The sequence below is a fragment of the Haliotis asinina genome, chromosome 7 (genome assembly GCF_037392515.1).
Source record: "Haliotis asinina isolate JCU_RB_2024 chromosome 7, JCU_Hal_asi_v2, whole genome shotgun sequence".
NCBI lineage: Eukaryota > Metazoa > Mollusca > Gastropoda > Lepetellida > Haliotidae > Haliotis > Haliotis asinina.
In genome coordinates, this window is record NC_090286.1 from 20,414,944 (window position 1) to 20,430,479 (window position 15,536).

The window sequence follows — 15,536 nt, forward strand, 5'->3', positions numbered from 1 at the left end:
AATCTAACATCACATTTGGATGACAATGGTTCCTTGATACAGTACCTATCCTTGTAGTCAGTCTCAACGTCTCTCAATCATATCATTTTCCATTCCAACCAGCCCTTTTTGTACTACTAAAGTCCAAAAAGATGCAAGTTAAAATTTCTTCAGGTTCCAGAATAAATTTCTCATCTCACTGTGTCGCCTTTTGAATCAGCGTTGTGGGGTAGCCTAGCAGTTAAAGCATATGCTCATCATAAAAAAATGGGTAATAATCCTGAAAATGGCCCATTGTCAAAGTTCTCTACTCCAGTCTCTGCATTTGGCTCAGTATATAATCAGACCTGTTAAATGAACTGATTCTAAATTCAGTGACACTCACAGTGCAAATCGTATCACAGAGTAATAAAAATGTCACACTTGTTTCACATAGGTCAGATGGACAGATATGTGACACAACTTTCATTTTAAACACGATATCTTTCATACAAATAAGAATCACTTACAAAAATTAGTATTTTTCAACAGCATTTTATAGCTGTTTTCATTGAATGCAGTATTGGAAATGGAGACCATGCATAAAAGGAGACCAGAATGTTTTCCTCCATTTCCTAATGCTACCAGCAGTATTTGCTTTGCTAGTGTAAAAGGTCACAACTGTCTTGCTGGTGGCCTTGAAACACTGAATATTATTGCATGTAAAAATACTTATTTTATTCAGCAACATGTAATAACAAGTAAATCTGAAGATTTGGTCAAACACTATGTATTCAGTAAAGTAGGCAAAATAATTTCTTAATCTTGATTTGATGTTTAAGAATAAATGATACTTCTACTCTCATATTTTACCAGACCCGTGAAGGTCCCGGGGTAGAATAGGCCTTCAGCAACCCATGCTTGCCATAGAAGGCGACTCAGCTTGTCGTAAGAGGCGACTAACGGGATCGGGTGGTCTGGCTCGCTGACTTGGTTGACGCATGTCATCGGTTCCCAATTGCGCAGATCGATGCTCATGTTGTTGATCACTGGATTGTCTGGTCCAGACTCGATTATTTACAGACCGCCGCCATATAGCTGGAATATTGCTGAGTGCGGCGTAAAACTCAACTCACTCACTCACTCACTCATATTTTACCAGCAACCTGGACCATTAATACTAAGCAAAACTATTTCTACCCTTCCATATAAGACTTATAACACCAATTTCATAACTTGGTCAATTCAATCTATTTAGCTATAAACTGCTGAGAAGTGTTGAATTTCTGGAAACCTTTTTCTCGCAATTGACTAACTGTATCAAAAAATAGCTAGAACTATGCTATATGTCTTCAAACAGACTTCCTTATAGGGCTTTGGAAGTGTTATCTTATCTTGATCCAGTAAGCAGACAGAAATGGGCAAGGTGTGTTGGAGTGAGTGAGTATGGTTTTATGCCGCTTTGGCAATATTCCAGCAATATTACGGTGGGGGACACCACATATGGAAAGTGCAAATTAACAAGATTTAAAATCAGTTTTGTAAGATCTTAAAAATGTCTCCAAAAGAAGAAATGTATTGAAATGATATATGTGGATCTGTGTGTAAGTTGATCTTGCAGTGTACTACAGACTTATGGACATTCACAGAAGAAAAAAATGAACGATTCCCTGCCCTATTTGGTCAGTGTCATTCTACATTGGAACAGAGTCTGGAAACAAGTCGGCTCAGTTTGAAATCACTGTAAGGACTGATGTCAGAAAGAGTATGCTGAAATATAATTAATTTCATGTTTCTTCAACAATTACACAAGCAGAATGCGCTGAAATCTTTAACATGTGTGATACAATCCCTTGCTGCTTTCATCTGACAGTTCAGAATCTGTTTTTGCTGACACTGGCTGTGAGTGTCAGGCTTATTCATCTCGAAATGCCAAGAGAGCCATGTGCTTAATAACACAATATTCAATATTTGACAGTACCTTCATTATAGCTGGAGGCTCCCCTGCTGCAACTATCATATGCATGTTGAAGTACAGAAAGGTTGCTGCCATGCAGTCAAAGGACTTGAGGGACAGTGTTTGGCATGTCATTTGGTACTTGTGTGTTCCAAATAGTCACCAGAATACATAGGCAACTGTACCAGTGCATTCCTGCAGCAGGGCAAACACAACCTTTACTACAAAAATCTGAAAACTCTATATCTTATACAATGAGTGAAGTCCATTTCTGGTGACCATTGCCATGACATTCCTGGAATATTGCTAAAAGTGGAGTTAAACCATAATCACTCATTTCATATCTCAAATTAGAGCACAGTTTGAATATTAACAAAGAAGGGCTAGTTTTGGTTTCTCTCATGACAAAGGTATATGAAGACATTTCTTCAAAGTTATATGAATTTGTCTTAGAACTGTAAGAAATTATTTTGGTGTTAAATGAATGAATAATAATGTGGAATACGTTGAAAAGCCTGGCTTGATTCATAGAACATAAAAAGAGTCGAAATTTGTCTGAAATGGATGCTTTCCAAAAAGCATTCAAAAAGTTCATGACATATATTCTGTGAGGATAGCATTAAAGATGAAAGCAGTTACAGATGCAATACAGATAATGTTACAGGACCCATGTGAATATACAAAATGGGGCAGAATATCAGTACCCAGCAATTAAACATTTACCATACTTTCTCTCACATTTTCACAGCAGATATATCTAATGTGAACAAAAATAGAACTTCTGTTATTTTTCTTTAACAAATGCCTCCATGAAGGTAAAACTGAGCTGTGTGACTCATCTAACATTATACCAGGCAAATGAGATGACATACAAACCACCACAGTAGCGATTACTATTACACCTTCACATGACTTACTCGAAATACAGTCTCTTTTATTGGGTGCTTGAATTGTTGACATGTATGGATATCTGCTTTCCTTGTTTTCAGAATTTAAGTACTCATATAGGTATATGCGTACCTTGTTTACACAATTAAAAAGATTAAAGGTTTGACACAAAAGACGTAATCTTCCATAGGTATCAGGAAAAATCCTGCTCCTAATCATTAAACCATCAACCGAACATATTCATCTCAGTTGCTCTGCTTAAAAGTCTTCGAACGATTTCAATTCAGTCACGTGCATAGTTTCCCATTTGTAAAGCATTAACCAAAGATGGAAAAAAGGTAGCATTTCTCAGCCTTGTGAGGCACATACTGAAATGCTCCAAGAAGTCTCCAAGGGAATACTCATTTCTCTCCGAAGGCAATTTTCTATTACAAATTCTATTTTCATGAAAAACGACTAACATTCTAATCTTCTGGGTCAGTGACTTAAAGCCAACCAATAAGGCCTCTGACACCAGTTGAGGTCCTTGTGTTAGCAGCTTAAGTGATATAGCGGATCAAAGCAGAATAGTGCCAGGAGATCAGTACATCACAACTGCTCCTACCAGTCACTGTATGCTCACCACATAATTTTTGTATTACACAACATTATCAAAAAGATTTGTATGGATTCAGTTGAGCATTTTCAGTTTGAAATATTACTACAAAAATAAGATCAAGTTGTTCCAGTTCTGTACACACAATAACTGATTAAAATAACTCAGAAACAATTAGGTATCATGATTTGACATCATTAAATATATGCTGAAAATGATTAAGTATGAAAGCTGACGGCCAGTTTCAAAGATTTTCATGTATATACATCACTTAGTTTTATACCGTCTGGTGTAACTTTATATGACTATAACTCTGCCGTCTTTATGTACAAACTATTCTCTTATGCAGGTTTTATGATGTCCAGTAGTGAGATGAACATAAAATATCCATCCATCTGCCTGTTTGTTTGTCCATCCATTTGTTCATCCATCGGCCTGTTTGTTTGCGAATCCATCTGTCTATCCATCCATTATTTTGCTAAAGACCGCCCCGATAATATTTGAAGTGAACATGTTTAAGGAAGCGGAACGCATAGCAGGGTGTTTGTACAGGAGCAAAATAACCCTCAGCTGTCATTTGAAACCCTTTTGACTGAGCTTCGTGAAGCAAATCAGCACAATGTAACAATATATCTTTCACGGAAGTGAACAGAAATGTGACAAGAAGTCTGTGCCACAGATTTTCCACAAATCTAATCCTGCATACTATATTGTGTATGTGTGTATACTGTGATATCTACAGCCATGCTACCTAATTGCTGATATTGTAGACTTTATATTAAGAATCGGGCTACATGTTGTTATGCACCACCTACTGCTTTCACAAGTGAACTATAACTGTGGCTGAAACGTGAACTACATATGCAACTGAAAATAACATTCCACCACAAGTCCATGACATCAGATTTCACTCTTCATCTGAAAGTTGCAACCTGATCAAACTGTCACAGCTATCTGGTAACAAGAGTGATGTTGAAAGTCAATGTGACAAACTGACTAACAGATTAGCCTCACTCACCTCGGAATGACACCTTGGCAAGGCGATCTGCCTTTCCACGCAAATTTTCTGCATATTTGAGATGTAGTATCAAAGCCATCCTTAATGTTGTGTCCCCCTAGAGTAGATCCATGTGCAACAAACCAGCCCGACTGTCACAGCACTGGCTGTGTGTACAAGCGTCTGTCCGGCCAGCACTGTAGCGATGCCAGAGAGCCGATGCCAGCCACTTGCCTCACTGATACACTCCGGGGCTACTGCCGAGCCATGTGTAGGAATCAAGCATTACCAACGTACTACGTACATAATTCATGGACTTGCTGTTCCAGTAAGTGCGGTGGCCCCCTATAAGCGATAAGCCTTCTGTCTTTACTTACTATGCTTAGTCAATGGAACAGGGTTATTGATTTCTCCACACAATACAAGGCATACATCTCCCAGGAATAACTGGTCTGCGCAAACCCTCACAACTTTCAACTGACACTATCTAAGTATTTCAGGTTGTTATGGTTACAATTCTATCCCTTATGTATCCTACACACACTGAGGATTATCGGGTGACCCTGCCCATGTATGCCTCACCTGGTCATATGTATTCTTAAATCCATCAGACATGTTTGTGTAGCAGGGGTAGCATTATATGGGTGGACGGAACTCTAACACATGATTGAAGTGGTTGCTGTCACTTGAACATCTGCAATTCAATACCTGAAGTTGAGTTTCTCAACTGTAGCTCTATCATTATCAGTGATGGGTAACAACTGAGTGTACCATCTGTACAATTACATCAGATTGACATTTAAAGAATGGTCTCCTGGTAATTTAGGAAAAAGTCCAATATAGTTCTTAACCTAGTGATGTAAGAAAACGATACTTATGTGGGAGTTGGGAAGGTGAAAGAGAGCAGTTTACAATATTGATTTTCTTCCAGTCACAATTAGACAAAGCTGATGCTGATGAGGTTTGGCAATATGACAATATTGCAATCTACCCAGCCCATGAAAATGAGATGGAAATATTCATTGCTGTAGCAGAATCGCTTACAGTATCAGTTGTATGCAACTGTTTGTTTTTAAGTCTGTAATTATTCACATGATTAATATGATTGTTATACAAAAGAGAATTACAAAACTTCAGGGACTACATACCAATGGTCACTGAATGCAGACTTGGAAAGTTGCATGTCAAAACAATAGAACAAAGGAAAGCACTTTGTTAGTGTGCAGAAACACAGAAAATGTACAGCACATATATTCTGAAATCTACTGATGTTTTGTAGGTCAAGACCAACTAGTATAAAATTTTACTTGGGATACATGAAGGTGGTGGAGACACTGTAGTGTAAGGTCATACTGGTGGTAGTGAAGACACTGTAGTGTAAGGACATACTGGTGGTAGTGGAGACACTGTAGTGTAAAGTCATATTGGTGGTAGTGGAGACACACTCTAGTGTAAGGTCATACTGGTGGTAGTGAAGACACTGTAGTGTAAGGACAAACTGGTGGTAGTGAAGACACTGTAGTGTAAGGACAAACTGGTGGTAGTAGAGACACACTGTAGTGTAATGTCATATTGGTGGTGGTGATGACACTGTAGTGTAAGGTCATACTGGTAGTAGTGGAGACACAGTGTAGTGTAAGGTCATATTGATAGTAGTGGAGACACACTGTAGTGTAAGGTCATACTGGTGGTGGTGGAGACACTGTAGTGTAAGGTCATATTGGTGGTGATGAAGACACTGTAGTGTAAGGTCATACTGGTAATAGTAGAGACACACTGTAGTGGAGACACACCGTAATGTAAGGTCATACTGATAGTAGTGGAGACACACTGTAGTGTAAGGTCATACTGGTGGTGGTGGAGACACTGTAGTGTAAGGTCAAGCTGGTGGTAGAGAAAACATTGTAGTGTAAGGACAAACTGGTGGTAGTGGAGACACACCGTAATGTAAGGTTATACTGGTAGTAGTGGAGACACACTGAAGTGTATGGTCATACTGATTGTAGTGGAGACACTGTAGTGTAAGGTCATACTGTGGTAGTGGAGACACACTGTAGTGTAAGGTCATACTGCTGGTGGTGGAGACACATTGTAGTGTAAGGTCAAACTGATGGTGGTGGAGACACACTAGTGTAAAGTCATACTGGTGGTAGTGAAGACACACTGTGATGAAAGTTCATACTTATAGCAAAGTAAAACTCTCAGTTGAATTGTACCTGCATGCTGCAATTTGATTGGTGCTGATTTATAAGGATAAGTAGTTTGCATTTCATAGGAACCAGTAATTCTTATCATGTAATTTCAATAATGCGAAGCAGTGTGTCCACTTAATCCCCTAAGGCAATGACAAGTACAAACCGCTAACTCAGTCAAAGGACAAAGGTGTTAACCATTCGGTTAGCAATTACAGAAAAGCATCAGTTATTATGGTGTAATAACAATGCAAATGTTAAACCTGTTTTTACAACTGTTAAAGACTCATTTGTTATTCCGGGGTGGTGGGGTAGTTAAGGGTTAATGCATACACTTGATACAATGTGGGAAGCCCATTTTTTGTATCCTGGTCTGTGATATTGTTGGTATATTGCTAAAAGCAGCATAAAACTATGCTTACTCACTGGTTATCCCACCCTAAATCGAACATGGCAACAGACAAAAACACCTTAGCAACACAGGTACCAAGAAGATCTTAAATATGCTGTAATTTGTACAGCTCTAATTGTTGATGTCTCAAAGTATGATAAAATGAGCATATGAAACATTACTGAAACAATAGTATGCCACATACTTAAGACTGTAGTTTATTCAAATGGGTTTAAGAGAACTTCTTGTGAATAGAGAAAGATTACTGTCTTTGGTAATATAAAGAAGAGAAAATATTTCATCTGCTAACACACAGTGAGGTGGTTTAGATTATTTGGTAAAAACTTTGATACGGCCATGTTCATCAGTTGTTCTGTCTCATTTTAACTCATGACAGCTTACATGACCTTTGAAATATGGGAATTAACAATCTGAAAGACTTAATGCAGTTTATTTGAAAAAAACCCCACATTTTACACATTGCATGTCTACAGTTGAATTTCTACTCATCATAGCTGTGTTTTCCTGATCTAATACTTAGAATTGTAAAATGCAATTATCACACAAGCAGAAAGTGCTTGATGGTTCGTCCTCTCCCATGGCAATACCAGCGATCAAATTTATACTGAAGTGTGGATGATATTGCCATTTTTTCTATCTACACCCACAAAAGTCTTCCGTCACTGAAGTGATTCCCATGGCAACATAAACAGTCGACCAAATGCCAAGGTTGCTGCAAGAAGCTGAATTGCCTTGAAGTACTTCCTTGCCAGTTGTCCCAGAACAATTGTGCTGTCTTCTGTGTGATTAGTTCCGGACTCTTACATCACAGCCAAGAGTTCTTTAAAAATACATGTATCAGAATTGATCAAGAAATTAACTTCCCCGAAAAGAGTTATCAAATTCAAAAGCATTTCATCAGATGGTGGTTTTGATTTTGCAGTTTCATTGCAACTATTGATTTTTCTTAATACTGGCATGTAAGAAGCAATACTGACCAAAAATCATAACTGATAACATGATACAGAGGATATAAGGACTATAAATGTCTGCAAATTTAATTTCAGGTGTACCGGTCAATATACAATATCTCCATCATGTAAGTCTGTACATGCAGAACATCTTGACATCATTCTGTTGATTATCATGTGCATGGTTAACAATTTGTATTGCCTAACATCTGCCTGAGGAGTTACCCTAAAGCCATGCTGGCAGGTAATGGATCTCTGGTTTACACTCTCCACCACACATATGGTTTATTGGGGACATGTCAGGGTAGGCTAGACTTCAAAGGTAGTGAGTAACAGCAGGGACATAACCTGGTTAGCCATTGCCATCATGGCCAATACAACAGGCTGCCAGATTTCATCAACATACTGCTGGTTACTCAAATGTCTATTTAGAAGAACCAAATCAGTTTGTCTAACTGACCAACACTAAGACACCACTGCCCCTATACTTATCATGGTCTGTTGTCTTGAATACTGCAACATCACCAACTGCCATCTATGAATTGGTGCACAATTAAATGTTCACCTTGCTTAGTCTGTCTCACAGTCCCTGAACCACATTAGTGTCCCTACTGCCAAGCCCTCACTGCAATGCTGAAGTCGTAAATATAGCAGGTCTAGATTTCCTCAGGTTCTGAATCTCTTTACAACCCTGTTGATGGCTCTTACCCTAAAGTCAAGTACTTACTCTATGTGTCTGTGTGACACTATGACTAAATCTCAACACAGACAGTATTAGCTTGCATCAGTGAATACTTTTCTACATCACTTGGCAAAATATGAAAAATACCCTGATGGTATGATGGTTTCTGAATATTTACACAACACACTAATATTATGATAACTGAAGCCAAAATATTTCTCCTTTGAATTCCCCAAAACTGCTGTTTGTGGACTCCTGTACAGTCAATAACTAGTAGCATGTGATGCTGTAAACATTGTTGTACATATTTTCATTTGTTTGAGGTGAAGACAAGGCACATGACTGACCCAACATCATATCATACATGTATCTAGGCCATATGGCTTTATGAATCTGATAATATCAGGTAATAACAGGTAATATCTAATAATCATCGCAATAAAATACTTGCCAAATATTATACAAATATTTTTGTATGTTTAGAAGTATTGTTTGAAAAACTGATTTACATTTAATGGATGTCAAATAGATGTGAATCTTGTCCAGTGAAGAAACAAACGATTGTTTAAATGATAAACACAGTCATTCTGTGTTGAAAAAGCATCACAGGCAGTTAAATAAATCGATGTCAACAAGTGTTGACATCAAAGGAATTTTTCTTTATTTTTTGGTAATTAATTACATTGGATGATTCAGATAGTTCTCCATTAGTGCAATATGAGTCAGGTGAATGTGAGAATTTGAGAACAAATCTGCAATTTAGATAAGCGATGCTTTTGGTCATTTACATCCGTTATGCAGTGTGATTTCATCTTGTTTTATTACTTGTGATAATGTCACAATGTAAATGGTTTTAATGTTGGTATTTGTGCGGAAATAATAGGGTTTCTTACCAACAAAATAGTGTTCTTATCCTAAACTCCCACAAAGTCCTAGCCCTGACTTTGATATGACCTTTCCTTTGAGCATTGTTTCAAACCTGTCATCTTGACATTGAAGAGGTAATTTGAATTTCCCAAAAATTTTCATCAAATAGCATATCCCTTTGGTATATGTTTCTGTTATTTATATATTAGGCATTAGTTTGTTTGCTGACAGTTTTGGCACATCAGTTAGAGAATAAGATTTTTGCACCATACTTTCATATGTGTATAAAATAGCTTAATTTGCTGTTTATAATGTATGAAAAAATCCCATATCTTACTTAGCAATGTCTGTTTATCAAACCAGTTTAAAGTTTGCAGTTTACTTTACCCTAACATGAAAATATAGCATTCCTCTTTCTCAAATGTTTACAGTCAAAGACAGACCTAGCACAGCATGAGTGCAATTATGGTCAACATTCCGAGTTCAGAATATATAATCACATGTACGAGAATATATAATCATATGTTTTATCATATCTGATAAAACACTGCATTATCCAGAGACTTAATGTTGGTTCAAAAACAATACCAGGCATCAATGGCTTCCAAAATAATGGTGAAAATGGTTTTGCAGTAAAGGGCATATGGGCAGAAACTTAAATTTGAGTTTATTTTATGTTCTCAAGTCTAGTCCTATGAAATCACATGCATACCTTGTGTTGGTATCAGAAAACTGATACTGGTACCCAACACATCTGTCCATGCTGACACTTCTCTCTGTGACCAGTGATGGAACCATGTAATATCTTGCCAGAAAGACAGATAGAGAAAAGCAAATAAGAAATTAGCATTCAAATGGACAACTCGTACACAGTACATAGAACAGCACTTAATTAATGATATCACTAGCCACTCTTTACATGACATATTTACAATCTTTACGTATCACTGTGTCATGAGTACCACTAATGGTTACTTAACAACGCTTATCAACATTGCAGCAATATGCCCTCTCATGCTGCTAATATGTAAAATAATACCACACAATGTAATTTTATTGCTAGTTTGTTGTTGAACAATGCACTGAGGAACACTAACTACATGATAGCAGAGTGCAGGAAGTGTGGACCAGATAATGCAGTGACTGATATTGCAAAGATAGGCTTGTCTTGCCTTGCCCACAATGACACACGTACAGCCAGCCACGTGACCAAGCCTGACCTCCTCAGCTATGGAACCAGGCTACATGCCTCGGGACCTATCCGAACCAGGATTCCAAAACAGAGCTCTTGATGCAGTCAAGTTACATCACGTAACAATGAATGACGTCACATTCTTTCCTCACAACTAAGAACCCGCTGATGGGTGAAAGTCGGATCAATAGCGATGAAGGTTTCCAATCAATATTTAATACAGTAAGGTTTAAACTGATAAAATACATTGACTATTTCATCTCTGAACTGAGAAATTTCAACATTAACAATAAAGCACTCATTTATTGCAACTGGGAATTAATCCAGGGGATTTTCTGGCTGCAAGCCTATCTTAACATGGTGTTCATCCAATCAGATTTTGACACAAATTCACATTTTAAACCTGCATTCCAATAAATGTATAATTGCTCTATATGACAAAATCCCCACCAAACAGTTCCAGTTTTGACCATGGTGGTCATCTGTGTCCAGAAGGCACGACACAAAATGAATCGATCTGTGTTTACACAGCTATGAAGGACATCACAGTATGTTGTGCCACAACAGAGGGATTTTACTTCAGCTTCATTCTCATATTTGTTTCTGAAACTTGGCCAGTATCACTGTGTATGATCTTATACTTTACTCATTTACATTGCTGTAATACTATGCGTACCCTACCAACAAAATTTAACATCCTACCCAGAAAACTGAACTGAACTAATAATCTGAAAGTGTACATTCACATGTCCATGGCCGCCCATCTCCATGGCAATGCACTTCCTCTGTGATGCATGTGTGCTCAGCGACAGGAACTCACAATGACCAGTGCAAAGGAACAAAGCACATGCCTAAAAAAATAACTCTAAGAATATGTCAGTAAACAAAATGGTGATTTGTAGGGAGAAGTGAGTCACTTTTCACAATGCTTTTCATAATATATTCCAGCAATATCACAGCCTGGGGACACCGGAAATGGGCTTCACACATTGTACCAGTGAGTGGAATGCCATGACGAGTGAACGCTTTAACCACTGTGCTACCCCACTTCCTTTGTAGGTAGGAGAAGGGGAAGGGGAAACATTAGTATTTTAACTTGCCCTGAAGTGTTGAAAATCAAAAGGTGTTATTTCTGGACTGGATGAGTACCATTATACAGGTTGGGTAGCAATGAAATTTGGGACTAGTAAACCTAAACAATAACACCTCACAACACTGTCTCATAATGTTAAATGCACTACATAACATTTTTAAATCTGATTTCTCCAAACAGAATTGGATACTATTACAACCCCCCTGGAATATGAAACTGCATACTAGTGTACTAAATTTCAACAGATACTGTTAACAACCACCTTTACGCCACTCATCTGAAAGCAAGGCATCCTGTGAAGGGGGGCAACAGGGGGCAAAGTCTGGTGAGAACTTGGCACCACCAGGGATGCACAGCAAGATGACAATGTCACACCAAGTCATATGAAGGCAGTGGCTGATTATCTCTGACAAGAAGACACACAGGCAATTTACAATGTTTACTGGCCAACTGAGTCTCCTGACATATGTCTAAGAGACATCTGGGGGATGTTCTCAGGTGGAGAGTGTGCTCCAGAGACCAATTACCCAACAGCTTGTGGTACCTCCATTCCAAATGGCAGGCGATATTAACGACAACCATACACAAGGCAATCAACGGCCATCAAGGTGTCACACCTGTCTCAAGGGACATAGGAGACATGCCAGATATTGATCCATATCATGTGCCCAAAGTTTACAGATGTTTACCTTCATCACACCTTCACCATCACTTCAGCAGCTCTGCCCTTATTTATTGCAGGCAGGATATAAACAGAACTGCTGTGACCTCTTGATAAAGATGTTAGATTATTGTTAGTTGTTCAACATCCTTGTCTGGAACCACCTTGCCATGATTAATCAGACACATCACAAACATGTGTATTGATAGCATCAGCTCCTAAAAATCGAGCTTTTACTTTTCATTAGTGCTTACTGATTGGCAGAAATGTAAACACACTTCTTGTCACAAGAGGGATGATAGAGTATTTAACATCAAGAGAACAAAAACAGCAGCATTATCACTGATTATACATTCAACAGTGATCAGTGTTCATCACTGATTATCTCACTCTTGGAACTAAGACCAGCAAAAAGTTTTGAAAACACTGGGAATTATTTCATCTGAAATCCACCTAAAACAAACACAAAAGGAATGCATTCATTGTAATTGATAATGTTAAGAAGTGCCGGTGTAGTTCCAGAGTGATATATATATATAACAGAAATGTTATTGCAGTAGATTTCCATCTGGGTTGTAATAGTATACAAATGCTGAGAGTTAAACTGTAACACATCGTAACCAATACAAAGCATATCAACAGGCATCTGTTCCTTAAACATTTGATCCTAATCAACAGCAGAATTGACATTTACATCTGAAAATATCAGCATTTAATAGCTTCACAAGATTAAAATAGCTTGTAATTTATCCTAGTAAAGCCACCTCTGAATAGTTCAGTATTCTTCATGAAAAACTATGACTATGAAAAACTGTTATACTCTAGGCACTTGTGGTTGTGCTTATGGCACTGGTAGTTATACTCTAGGCACTTGTGGTTGTGCTTAAGGCACTGGTAGTTATACTCTAGGCACTTGTGGTTGTGCTTAAGGCACTGGTAGTCATACTCTAGGCACTTGTGGTTGTGCTTAAGGCACTGGTAGTCATACTCAAAGCACTTGTGTTTGTGTTTAAGGCACTGGTAGTTATACTCTAGGCACTTGTGGTTGTGCTTAAGGCACTGGTAGTCATACTCAAAGCACTTGTGTTTGTGTTTAAGGCACTGGTAGTTATACTCAAAGCACTTGTGTTTGTGCTTAAGACACTGGTAGTTATATGCAAAGCACTTGTGGTTATGCTTAGGGCACTGGTAGTCATACTCAAAGCACTTGTGTTTGTGCTTAGGACACTGGTAGTCATACGTAAAGCACTTGTGGTTATACTCAAGGCACTGGTAGTTATACTCTACTCTAGGCACCAGTGGTGATACTCAAGGCACTGGTAGTCATACTCTAGGCACTTGTGCTTATAGTCAAGGCACTGGTGGTTATACTCTAGGCACCAGTGGTTATACTCTAGGCACTTTTGTCTTCAGTCTCAAAGGGTTATACTATACTGCTAGTTATACTCTAAGCTCAGAGGATATTCTCAATTCGTGACTATTCTTTGGGTTCAGAGGGTTATGCTTAAGGCACAGGTGGACTTACTCCAGGCTCAGGTAGTGGTGGTTCTTCTGTTAACTCAGAGGGTTATACCCAAGGCTAAGGTGGATATACTCTAGGCACTGGTGGTTATACTTAATTCACAGACTGATATACCCTTGGTTCAAGGGGTTATACTCAAGCCACATGTGGGTATACTTAGGGCACTGGTGGTTTTCTTATTCACAGGTGGATATACTCGGCTCAGGGTTCTAAACCCTAGGTTGTGGTGGACATTTCTAGACTAGGTCTACATGATGTAATCAGTGCCATGGTTGAAACTGACACTGTCTCTGGCATAAGGGTAATACATAACTGACAGAGTGATCTATGCCATCAAATTCACTGCTGTTTGTGTGAAGACTGCCAACCACTGCATGTGCTGTCCCCCTCAAGGAGGTTATGTCTAATTTACTATCACTTTATCTGAAACAATATGTGACTTCTCACTTAATTTGAGAATTAATTCAGTTGCTGTTTATCTGATATTGAGCAGATTCTTGGGCATGACTGTGGCTGTACCTACATTATGTGCTGATTTGCACACTATACCCAAGCTTTCAATGAATAACAACCTGTGGGATCTATTCTATTTAGGTACTAGCTAGCTATCAGTTATCGCTGCATACCACTCATCGCAAGTACCTGGCTGTAGCGCGTATGCAGACAACTTTACTTGTACTTCTGTTGTATTTCATACACTGACACATCCAAAAAACATTTGGTTACAATTGTTAAAATTACTGTGAGTATTTTACATTTTACATGTTACAAATATGAATCCCAAACTCGTCGGGTTTATGTCACGCGACCATTAGTGTGCTGACATGAAATTTCATAAATGATGAGAATTGAATGAAAATTATCCAGGCTGTGTTGTGAATCTATGACTTGACAATTCAGTCCATAAAAAGTGCAGATTTTAATTTGTCTGAACATGCCCATAATGCCAAAATTCAATCACTTAACTTTGAATTGACCCATATTTTCATCTCCGTTGCAGACGATACTGACAAAATATAACTGTCAATTTTCACCTTTATCTTTTCATTTTTCCCCAAGAAAACAAAAATTGTGAAAACTGCAAACTACTACTCGAAATGTCAGCTTTCATAAATTCAACCCGGGCAGTGACGCCTCCATATTCCCATCCGCATCCATCAACATTTACAGTGAGAGTGAGTTTTGTTCTTTTAAATTTCTTAGACAAATTCCAACTATGAAATTTCTTCAATATGTCACACAAATTAGGTGAATAACACGAAAAATTCAGAAATGGCGATAATTGGTCTTGTTAGTAGTTGCGAAAGCGCAATATACACTACCATGCTCCGTGTTGACCGCATTTCAGAGAAACATGATTGGCAACTGTAAACAAGCAGAAAACATCGGTGAATAGCTGATCTATCATCAAGACAAATCTTTTTTCATTCTGATAAGAAATGATGGAGCAAATCTTTAAAAACCGCTTAAAAATGGCAATAACTGGTTGCTAGCTAGTAGTAACTTATCTTTCTGAACACAAAAAAAAATCAATCACATGGAAACCTACAGAAGTGTGATCTGGGGTCCC

General features: G+C 38.2%; 1 protein-coding gene across 5 annotated transcripts in view; it reads right to left on the bottom strand.

Annotated features, from left to right (window-relative positions):
- The window catches only part of LOC137290618 (otoferlin-like), a 177,030-nt gene extending 172,347 nt beyond the window's left edge, over positions 1–4,683 (bottom strand). For all 5 annotated transcript variants that reach the window (XM_067821682.1, XM_067821680.1, XM_067821681.1 and 2 more), the window contains exon 1: positions 4,417–4,683. In XM_067821682.1, coding sequence (XP_067677783.1) covers positions 4,417–4,495 — 79 coding nt within the window. In that variant the 5' untranslated portion in view covers positions 4,496–4,683. The remainder of the gene's footprint in view (positions 1–4,416) is intronic.
- Between the last annotated feature and the right edge of the window lie 10,853 nt (positions 4,684–15,536).